This window comes from Opisthocomus hoazin, chromosome 6 (assembly GCF_030867145.1).
Source record: "Opisthocomus hoazin isolate bOpiHoa1 chromosome 6, bOpiHoa1.hap1, whole genome shotgun sequence".
NCBI classification, from domain to species: domain Eukaryota; kingdom Metazoa; phylum Chordata; class Aves; order Opisthocomiformes; family Opisthocomidae; genus Opisthocomus; species Opisthocomus hoazin.
The window spans coordinates 14,118,607-14,130,627 of record NC_134419.1 but is presented as its reverse complement, the minus strand read 5'-3'; the positions used below and the strand labels follow the sequence as shown (position 1 = coordinate 14,130,627).

Here is a 12,021-nt window from a genome sequence, read left to right as displayed (position 1 = left end):
ATTCCTATTCTGTAAAGCTGTTTGACACCACTTTCTAATTCTGTATACTTCTTCATATCTTCCTCAACAGAACAGATGTACATATGTTGGCTGTGGTGAATCTCATGTTGATCACAGTACCACCCATTCCCAGGTATGTGTATTTGCTAGTCATACAGTTACCTGAAACAGTGGAGTAGAATTGGAGAACTTTTTTTACTCGTTTTAGTGGTCAGTAACCTGAGTTAGTGTAACTGCATGGAAGTGTGATTAGCTATGATTGGTTTTCATCTATAGAAGCAAGTCTTACTAATTTAGGAGTATGTGACTTTACAGTCTTTGTGCAGCTGCATAATTATTTACGTAATTCTGATGTTATTGTGCTCCTTAAAAGAACATGGTGAAAATTTTAAAAAGAACAATAATTGCTGATGATTTTCAAGGTGCGTGGACAGAAGAATTCTTGAGTACTTCAACTTATATGTAGTACCTCACTACTTCAGTCCAACTTTTTAGTGCTGTGGATGCCTGATGGATAAGGGGAGGGAAGTTGGATTAATGAAGATATGAGCTGAACAGGTGTAAGACGGGAAGTATAAATTACCAGAAACGGGTGCTTTGTTTCTGCATTATGCTCCCTGTTCCAGTGGCTACAGATGAAGAACCTATAGGCTGAGCTGAGCATATCCTTTGCTGCTATGTCCTGATTTTGGATCTGGCTTGGTAGGAGCAGTGGAGTGTGTGCACTGTGTTCCCCAGCATGCCAAGTGCTGGCAAGGTTGGACAGCTTGAGTGCATCTGTTTGGGTCTTGAGCTCACTGTCTATTCTGTGCACACTTGCCAAAAAGAAGCAAATGAGATATGTCGTTCTCTCTTAACACATACACTGGAGACAGAAGGATGGCAGTTTTATTAACATGTCATTTCAGAATTGCTGACTTTCCGATTAAATTAAATTCTTGCCAGCAATTCAGTTCGTCTGTCAGAAAATACTTCTAAGGTTCCACACCAAGCAATTTTTGGTCCTTAAAAATAATTAAAAAAAACCCCAAACCCTGATGAATATTAAAATAAATGAATACTATATACCAGGATATTACAAGGAGTATGCTTCACGACTGCATTTTACCACCACTCCTGAGTTTTTTTTGAGGCGGGGTCCTGAGAGGAGTGCATGTTTATACAAATCAATAGTCCATTAGCAGAAGCCTGTATAAATACAATTTTCTTTTTGCCAGCTATTTAAGCTGAATCAAAAGCCTTTACAATAGATATATAAATGAGCTGCTTGTAGTGCAATCAGGGAACAGATGGTCCCTGAATTTCTTGCCTACAATTTTATACCTCTTGGCTTTCCATGGTAGTTTATTCCTGATTTACATGCTGTTTTAGCAATGTTATTTACTTGCCAGGTCAGAGAAAGGGAATGGATAGTTTGCTTGCTGTCAGTCACATGCTTGTCTTGATTTTCTTGTTACTTAATTTTAGTTTCTGGATAGTAAGCCCTCTTCTGGATTTTTTTTTCCTCCAGTAAAAATCTCAGTAATTCACTAAAATGAGAGAAACAAGGTTGACATGAATCAGTTTTTCTGCTTACTTCATTTTCTACCAGCAAGGCTCCTTGTGCTGCAAATAATCATGTTCATTGTGTCCTGGTCAAGAAAGCTAAGAAGCTGTTGCTCTGGAGACTTGTAATTACTCATGCGGCTGAAGCTGCAGAATCCAGCATATCCTCATGATTAAAACTGTCTGAGATATTTATGTAATCTGATGTTTTTTAGTAGGGGGAGGGCTAGTTAGTGAAATTGTAGGCCACATTTGATATTTAAAAACATTGTTCTTGTCCAGGTCCTTATTAAGTGAAGGGAGGAAGAACTTGGGAATCCTGCAGCAGCTGTAGTATTTTCCTCATATCTAGCAAATCCCTCATTGTCTATAAACCTGATTGGTGCTGACGTATAAGGAAGAAATACAGGAAGGACTGGAGGATGATAGCAACTGTGTACACAATCTTACAGTAAGCAAAGAGGTTAGAAAAAGAAAGATGAAGATTAGAACAGTAAAAATATTCTCCATCTGTCAAATTTTTATATCACTTCACAGTGTGAAGCTGTCAACACAAGAACTAAGTCTAGAATGTTTGTTACCCGCCTGGACAAGGTCCTCTACAACCTACTGTAGGTGACCCTGCTTTGGCAGGAGGATTGTACTAGATGACCCACAGAGGTCCCTTCCAACCCCTACCATTCTGTGATTCTGTGATTCTGTTTTGATACGAGCACCTCTTATGGTTACTGAACTAGAAAGCTTATCTTACTCTTCTGGTTTATTGTTAAATAGCTTGAATTTCTTACAGCAAACCAGTAGAAATAAGCACTGCCCTTACTGCAGAGGAGGCGCCTGCTGTTATGACCAATAGCAGACATTCCTGGAAAATGTGTTTGTGAATTGTAATGCTTCTGACAACAGGCTTTCTTCTGATTTTTGTTATTATACGGAGGCATGTCAGATATGAGAATGGCTTAGATTCTGGTTGTACCTTGTTGCTAATTTGAGTGACTTGTACTAAAAATGAGTGTTGGATAGTTTGTGCTAAAATTTCAGTAATTGAATTTCTGTTTTTTAATATGCTAACAGAGATATTTGTTTCATTGTTGAAAGATCTAGAATTTTAATACTTCTGTTCTCGCTTGCATAGAGCAGTATTTAATTATTTAAGATTTCTGAATTGCAGTTTTGGTTTTTCTTCTGTTCTAGGAGACAAAACACTGTCTAACTGTCAACCTTACTACACTCCGTGTTTGGTGTTATGCCTGTAGTAAGGAAGTATTCCTGGATAGAAAATTAGGATCTCATTCTCCACTACCAAATGCAAGACTGTCTCACCAAGTACAAGAAAATAGCGTGCAGGTATTTTTTTAACCCAATGAAACAAAGGCAGCTGGAGCTTTGCAGTAAACATTGTGTCTTTTCTCAAGAGGGGGACTGACTTTTTCTCCTTTCTTGTGGCTGAGCTTCCTATTCATTTCTTTCTATTTTCACAAAAATTCTTTTAAAAATACAGTGCCCAGCTTCTGTGTTCTGTCTCTGTGTACTGCATGCTTCCAAAGAATGCTTTTTTCATCTTACTGTCTAATTGTAATCTACAATAAACTATAAGATGCAGAAAAAGCATAGGGTTAAATTGAAGGTTACAGGTTTGGAATAGTTCACCTGTGCTTCCCCATTCCGTCAGCTCATAAAAATGTTATTTACAAAAGTTGTTACAACAATTGCTGGCTAACTTACAGGGAGCAGCAGAATGCCTTAGTATGTGTTTATGGATACTTGCCTGAGATACAAGTTCACTCATATGAGCGCAGGACTTTTAGAGAAATATATGCTAATTGTTAACCTCATTCAGCTGGTAATGTAAGACACTTAAAGGGATTCCTGTAACTTAGTTTCTGAGGTTTAAACATGTCTTATTTTCAGTTTTGATAAGTGACTGAAAAGGTCTTGGGTTTTGTGTATATATATGTGTGGGGGAAAATTTTTCCAGGGAGTTGGTATACACACAAATACTGCTGAATAGTTATGAATTTAACTGCTATGCAAGAATTTACAAGAAGGCAGTAGTAAGCTGTGTATATTGTATATATGTGTGTAATTTTGGTGTAGAGTGACAAATACAATGTGTTAGATTCGTGTGGAAAAATACGTATCAAACTAGAAATCAGGAGAATGCTAGTAGTGTTCTATGGCAGTTAGGATTGCCAAGGAGAAAAATATGGCCAGTATATGGGAAGTTGATATTAGTCGAGTAAAACACAGATTGTAGTGTTTTATAGGATTATGACATTGAAGACAAGACTTTATAAAAGCGCTTAGCTGTTCCTAACTCCATATTGATTAACAATTAACATAGTAGCTGAAGAGTAAGATAATGAGTAAAGTATTAGCTAGTATTGGAGACAAGTTGGAGGAGAAAAAATGAACAAAGCAGATGTTATACAGAGAATTTTGAAATACGCTGTTTGCTGCTCTTGTTCTGCATTTTCAACAAGGTTTGTTTAGGTTTGGTTTGTTGTTTTGTTATCTTCTGATTACATTAGCCTTCACTGGCATCACTATTCACTCTGGTAATTTCTGGATAAGTATTGTTTTGGAGAAAGTTATGCTGCAATGTCTCAAGTGTAATTGTCATAATGCATGTATCTGAAAAAAGGTGTTTTTTCTTTATTGCATATTTAATGTACTTATATAAAAATTATGAGAAACTCGATTAAAACTGACAGAACTACAAGTATGGTATTTTTAAATTTGTTTTGCTTGAGGCATAGAGCTATGGAAGAGATGCTGCGATGAACAGGTTGGATGGGAAGATGGGCAGGTTTTCAGTATGCATAGAGAGGAAATATCCTTTAATATTTCACTTCAAAGTTTAGTATTTAATATGGATATCTGATCATTTTCTCCTAAAATGCCAGCAGCTCAATTTAAATAGTACCACTGGAAATTTTTGTTTAAGTTTCTGTTGTCCAGAAATTCTTGTGGCTTGATACAAAGCTGGGTTCAGACTTCTGAACTTCTGTTCTATTATACTTAACCTGTTTTAATCTTCCAAGGAAATAATATGCAGAAAAATCAGTAGAACTTACAAAGTCTGTCAAACATTTTGTTTAGAACTTTTATTTATATGCTCACAAAAAGAGGCTGTTGTGCAAGAAATGTCTGTCTGCCTAATAGTCTGTTTCTCTATTTGTACATTTTGCTTCAACAGTTTAGTTTGTTAAATGTAGTGCGCCATCTGGTGGCATACTGAAAACATAGACACTCACTTTTGTGATGACTACTGTGTTAGCTGCTCACTGCTGGCTTACTGTTTGTTACCCAAGGGAAAGAAACTCTATGCTTTGCTTTGTATTGATTCTTCAGCTGTTGTCAGAAAATCATGCAGCTTTGTCACTGCTTATCTGAAAACAAAAATGTGGGGGGTTCTTAGTAAACTTTAGCAGGGTTGCTGTGGAATCCTGTTATTCTCACTTCATGTGCAGTGAGATTTCAAAATGCATTCACGTAATTTTCAGTTCCTAGATTTGTTGGTGAAATTATATGTAAGCTCAATTAAGTGGAAAATTGATAAATACAGGTAAATATACTTTTTCTCCTTACAAGGATTTTAAAATACCTAGTAATCCCACACTGAAGATTCCACTCGCAGCTGTATTTGATGACTTAGACATAGAAGTGGAAGAAGATGAGCTAAAGACTAGAGGTAATAAGAGCAAAATCTTGCTATTTATTGCATGTGTATGTCTCCAGATCTGTTCTCCAGCTATATATTAATTCTCTTCTAAGTGGAACTGTTTCCTGTTCTGCTCCAACTAAGATGTTCACTTTTAGTTTCACCTTTATTGCAGTAATCTTTACTTATCACTGCAGCCTCTGCTCTGAAGGTAGATGTAATGCACCTGTGCAAGCAGCAACAAAAATAAGAAAGCTTTTTGGAGTAATGTTTAGTGTAGCTGATGTTCTAGCCACTCTGGTAAAAACATTTTTTTATAAAATCTGTTCTAATGTTTTCTACTGTCCTGAAAGGTTCCTGATTTGAATACTCTCCTGCATTTTGGGTAACCATTTTCTGAACCTGTAGTATCCCGGTATAGATTTTGGGTTTTTTGTTTTCTCCTTGACAGTGCATGAAATCCATTACTGAAAAACCTTCTGGTATAAAAGGTTACCCCTCCCTAATACTGAACTATTGAAAAGATGAAAATGAGAGTGGATGAAACCCCAAACAGTGAAGCTTTAATTTCCCATTTCATAAGAGAACATAGTAATTACTATTTCTTACAAGTCTCAAATTGGTATTGGTAATTTTAAAAAGGATATATGTATTTGTTAGTAAAGAAATATTTCTAACTACCATTTTCTCAGAAAAATCTGACCAGCAGATGATTAAGCTATTGCTTTTGAGATGCCAATGCATATATCAAGGCAGTTTGTTTTCCATCAGTGATGATAAAAGAGTTATTCTAGTTTATGGATCTCACTTCTGCTTTACACATCTACTACCAGTTTTCCCTCTACTAGGTCTGCTGGCATTGGTTGAAAAACCTACTTTGCTGCTTCTGTTGTCTGGCACAGTCTTTCTGGATATGTCACCACCCAACTAATTTGCCATCTGCCCTTAAATCATTAAACCGTGTGTTTTATTCCCAGTTAGTTTCTCCTACCAAAGTGTGTATCTTCTTGTCCTTTAAATATCTCTGGGAATGTAACTTTTATAGAAGAAATATGCAAGTATAATTGCATTAAAGTTCCCAGTAATATTGATGTGACTGTGCTAATACATTTCTCAAATTTAAAGGAAAAAACTTCTTTAGCTCCATTTTAACTTTTGTTCTTAAAATTTCTCTTGAAATGCTTTTGATAAAGCAAACATTAGAATATATCTGTCCAAAAAAAGAAGTCTGTTCAAAAGCTTTACTTGTAATGCTGCAGGCTGGAAAACTGCAGTGAGAGTATCTTCCTGATATATTTTCTGCTGTTAAAAAAATAAAGTAAAAAATTTAAAAATCCTGTGATTGTTCTTACTTTCCACTTTCAGTAAGAATGACAGTCCTTTTTGCAGCAGAAATTGGAAGGGCAGAATGTAGGTGCAGATGTGGGAAGCACGGCTGCATTTCCATTCAGACAGGTGGAAAAACCTTTTAAAACTTAAAAATTAAGTTCTGTGTGTTAGAAAATTCAGCTGAAGTAACTAAACTAATTTTTAGATGTAAAAGGAATTTCTTAGTAAGTTTTGTTTTTCTGCCACAGGCTAACATGATCAGGATAGTTCCTATACTTCAAGGATTGCATAGAGCCAGTGGTGCTTGCTGAATATGTTAAGTTTTCCAGTCTTATTAATTCTTTGCTTATAAATATTACTGTTTTCTCACACAAAAGCAGTTTTATTTTGAAATTAATTTCTTAATTTAACACTTTAGTAGCTATGAATAGCAGCTGTTTAAGATTAATTTTTTAAAATTGAGATCAGATTATAATTATGACTTGTTTAAATAGCCTCTACTCAAATATTTAGAGAGCATTTTTCATGACTGCATAATCACTGAAAGAATATATGTTAATTGTAACTTCTCTGTCAACAAAATGTATGTGGGTATCAGCAAATAAAGTAAACATTATGGGCTTGAAAATAAATTCTGTGGAGAAGTCTAAACTGAGCAATCTGTGTGTAAAAATAAGGATCTATAACTGGAATAGAAAAGGACTGATCACAGGTAATTATAATTCTGATTCTGGGATAATCACGTGCTTAATAGGTTTTGAATGTTTAGCATAATCTGACTGCTGTCATGAACTTGAGACAGAAGAATGAAATCTTCCTGGAGAAGCTTGTGTTAATACGATTAACAGTTACAAACACAGCATAGCAACAATTTAACTGAACAGATAAATCATTAAGTTCAAGTAAAACTTAAATATTGATAAACATATTTCAAATTACAATCTGCAGCTGTCATAAAACATCAGAAGTTAGGAAGATGAAATACAATCAACTTGTCTGAAGTGTTTTAGTCAGCCAAAATCAAAACACTTAATTACTTCTTCTAGTTAGATCAGTATTCATTTAGGAGTCCTATGTTTCTTTTAGTTACAACTCTGCATCATAATTGGCATCAGAAGTGTTACACGATTATTTTAATTAGTACATATTTTCTAGGAAGTATTTTCCTTAATATGTCTTGTATTGAATCAACAGACTTGCTGAAGATTCATTCTGTTTTTCAGGTCTAACAGGATTAAAAAATATTGGAAACACTTGTTACATGAATGCAGCTTTACAAGCTCTTTCCAACTGGTAAGGGAAATGTTTGTAAATGTAATTTTATATTTGTTTATTATTTCCTCAAGATGGGCTTAAGGGTCTTGAAGGGCTGGACTACTGTGGAAGAAGATGTGTATTTGTTAAATCTCAGTCTTATATACTAGAAACAGTTGTGTCCCTGATAGGGAAAAAAGGTATTATAGTATATGGGCTAGTCAGCTTTTTCCCTGTTTCACGCTGATTTCTCACTGTCCTGAATAAAAATACATGCAGTTCTAGAAATTGGAAGAAAATCTGCTAACAGCTGTTAAATTTGTGGGTTGGTCTTTTTCCTGCTACAGAATAAATCAAAGGAAACGCAAAAGAATAAACCCTAATTAAAAAGAGACGTATTAAGATCAAAAGGTCCAATTCAGTACTTGCGAACAGTGTATCTGGGACATTTGATGCTAAATCATCCTAGCAATGGCTAGAATACAGAATATTCTCATCCCATGGGGATACCAGGCAAGTTCACAAACGAGAAATCCGCAAAAGCTGAAGATACAAAAGCACTATCCAACTCTGAAGTTTGTTGCACTTGAAATGGTTAGGCAGGGACAGTACTCAAGTGTATGTCGTAGATGTTTACTGTATGCATCTGCTTTTGGCTGCAATCCAGCACAGGATATAGGGCTAGGTAGACCTCAGTGAGATCCTTTGTTGAGGGAGAGAACTGAGGCAAATCTCTATAGAAGGTAAAGAGCTGGACAGCACATCTAGTCATGAGGAAATGATTCTGTTGAGAAATGCCAAGTTTTGCAAGCATACTGGGATATCTCCTTTCTTGGATAAAAATAGGTCCAGTCTGTACGAGGGACTGTGACTTCAAAAGGGGGGTTGAAAGGAGGGAAATGAGAGAGCATGTGAGTTGGCAACATTGCATGAAATCAACAGATAAATAATCATTTAGTATAAATTATTTACCTACAAACATCATGTGGCACTGTTGGATTCTAGAGAAAAGATTTATTTAAGGTGCTAGGACTGGGTTTATGGTGATTGTTGCTGTAGTGGTTGGTACATGTGTAGTTCTGTGATGGCTAGCAGGAATTGCCTTGAATTTGAATCACGTTAGATAATTCTGGTGCTTTAACAAATGTTAGAATACATTAGAGGAGCTGTATTGCTGTACTGTTGAAGTTGTCATACTGGGAAATATTTGGTTGCAGCATTTAAGGGTGTAGGAAATGGAATTGTTCAATTACATAATAGTATTATTTTTTTATATTAATTATCTTGTATGAAGTGCAGATTTGCTATTGTATTTTAACAATGTGAAACAACCTGAAAAAAATACTATTTTCTTCTTTTTAATCAGCCCACCTTTGACGCACTTTTTTCTTGACTGTGGAGGCTTAGCCCGAACAGATAAGAAACCAGCAATTTGTAAAAGTTACCTCAAGCTGATGACAGAACTCTGGCACAAAAGCAGGTATCCCATCATTTTGGTGATGAAATTATTGTAAATAAACTCCAGAACCATGAAGGATGGATTAATCTGTCCGAGCTTTCTAATTTTTATTTTGTGTATATCACAGATTTGCCCTTATAGTAAGGAAGGAAACAGTAACTTGCAGGATTTATACACTCCTTATAGCCTGTTCTTTTCCATATCTACCAAAGATAGGACAAATAATTGATGTAAACTGTAGTAAGGAAGATCTGACAAGACATAGATGATAAACAGTATACAAAGTATTATTAAGCTTTTCAAAATAAGTTTATATCTGCCAGAAATAAATTTAAAATGTTTAACTACTTTATCCTCTCGGTGTCTTTCATTCTGTATCAATGTTTTGTCAATTTCTCTTATTTTCTTATACAGAATTTGTTATCTCTGTCTTGGAAAATACTTCAAGATATAAGTACAAATGTAAAGGAGCAGCAATTGTGCATAGTGCCAAGAGTATGTCTGATTTGTCATCTAATTCGCTAACAAGAAATGTGGCATAAAAGTCCTGATACAGTCTCTGTTTCTGTTGGATGGCAGAGTTTTTAAAAACTTGTTTTGTTAATTATTCAGTACCAATATTATGTTTCTTAAGATTAATATTATTGGTTCTAGACATGTTGTATAGTTTAGATGTAGGTAAAATTATGGTCCCAGTAAAGGCAGAAAATTCCAGTTAAATACTTGCTTTTTTATCTATATTTATATGTTTGAAACTTTTCTTTAGGCCTGGTTCTGTTGTTCCTACTGGCTTATTTCAAGGAATTAAAACTGTTAATCCAATGTTTCGAGGCTACTCTCAACAGGTAAAACTTTCTCATGTTTTTTAAATCTGCCCAAGCCATAAAGTTATCTCTTGTTTTTAAATTTAGTGCTTAAGATACCATGCTTCCTATATTTGTTTAAAGCAAATGCAACATAAGCTTTAGTTTATATGCTTCAAATGTAGATCATCTGAACGTGAACCATCAACAGTTAAGTCAGGTTTTATGTTTGTTTATATAAAATTCTTGAAAGGCTTTCAGCTTCTGAGAATAAGTCTTTTTCCCTTTTTTTCAGGATAATTAAAATAATACGTATCTAAAACTTTTTCTTTTTGTGAAATAATGCTGCTAATATTTGAGCAGTCCCAGAAAACAAAATAAAGGTGTTCAAAATAAAAAAGGATAAAATGTTTTTTATATTAATCTACAAGTTATGTTTTTTAAATAATTAAATACATGGTATCCAACTTTCATTTAGTAACTTTGGGAAAAAAACACCACCACACTACTGGGTGTTTCATAAGCAGTATTGTGAGACCTGTAAGTTGTTGACTTGTTAAAGAGGCATGGATTATTAAATAGTAAAGGCATTCTTCAGCTGATCCTTCATACAGTATCTTGCTACGTTCATACAGTTTGCAGTACTTTATTAAAAGCTTTTGGGCTAGAGAAAAATTTAAACTCTGTAATTAGAAAAGCTTACTAATATCTTCCAGGAATCTGCTGTTATTCAGAGGAATTTCGCTGTTTCAGGTAGCATGTTTCATATTTGTGGAGTGGAGGATTAGAACACGTTTTAATACTCAAATGCTGCATCTAGCTGTAAAGTAAATGTTTAAATAGTGATCTTGGTGTTCTTTAATTTACTCATGAATTTCCTAAGAGCCACATGAGTTTCTGGAAAAGTAGAAAATCAATTTTGATAACTGAAAAGAAACTGTATGGAAACTTGGTTCTCACAGCTTTGAATGCTGCTTAGAATGTCTTTTTCCATGCAGAGCAACGCTTAATGAGAACCTTTCTAGGTTTTGCCTGGATCACATGTGAGTTGTATCTTTAGTAGGTTTCACGGCAACAATTAAAACAAAACAGGTCTTTCATGACCCACACTCTCCTACTGGGCAGCCAGTTGGGCAGTCGTGTCCAATATTCAGAGAGAGAAAGGAATCCTTTTGCTTGGTGAAGAATGATTATCAGTTAATCAGTGTCTTATGGTTTGAGTCTTCTTTCCTTTTTTTTTTTTTGTAAAGGGATTACCAGCAAATAGTCATACTAGATTTTTTTTCATTACCCAAATCCAGAACTCAGATCTGATAGTTACAGTTTTTAAGAAAAAGAATGTTTTCTAGTCAGCAGTTGTGAGCTTAATAAGTAATTGCTATGATGGATGGGAATACTGAGCATCAAAAATTATTGTTATGAGCAACAAAAATACAAAAAGGAAAACAGAAGAAAACAGAAGCAGTAGTAGTTGCCAAGAGGAGGCTATTGTTTTCTCCCATGCTTGCTTTATTAGATATTCTTTATTGCCAGGAGCCAAGCTGCTGCATGGATTGTTGAAATTTGGTGGCTTCTAAGGTATTTCCAAACACAGATTAGACTTGTAGTAATACTTGACAGCTCTTTGTGGAAACACTGGTAGTTGAGGAATCTTGCCCAGGCTTGAGAAGAAGAATTAAGATCTTGTTGACAGTATGATGCAATTTGAAACACGGGCTAAGTACATCATAATACTTTTTACTGATGTACTTCCATGCCCAGTGAAAGCAAGACCGTGATTGCTTTGCTGAAGATGCTGCATAAAGCTTTAAAAAACTGTCCCTAAAATGTTCCATTACCAGCAAAGCTGGAGTCTGACCACACTGCTGGTAGTTGCTTGAGTTACATTAATCATTCATGTGAGCTATGGCAGTATTTTTGTTAAAGATGTTGAAATAAGCGTTTTGGGAATTGAAGTGTTTTGGAGGAAA

At 35.1% G+C, this 12,021-nt stretch overlaps 1 protein-coding gene across 9 annotated transcripts in view; it reads left to right on the top strand.

The window, feature by feature from the left end:
- Positions 1-12,021, top strand: part of USP33 (ubiquitin specific peptidase 33) — a 44,294-nt gene that overhangs the window by 9,466 nt on the left and 22,807 nt on the right. For all 9 annotated transcript variants that reach the window (XM_075424738.1, XM_075424737.1, XM_075424736.1 and 6 more), the window contains 6 exons: positions 71-133; positions 2,737-2,889; positions 5,137-5,236; positions 7,759-7,828; positions 9,156-9,269; positions 10,015-10,093. In XM_075424738.1, coding sequence (XP_075280853.1) covers positions 71-133; positions 2,737-2,889; positions 5,137-5,236; positions 7,759-7,828; positions 9,156-9,269; positions 10,015-10,093 — 579 coding nt within the window. The remainder of the gene's footprint in view (positions 1-70; positions 134-2,736; positions 2,890-5,136; positions 5,237-7,758; positions 7,829-9,155; positions 9,270-10,014; positions 10,094-12,021) is intronic.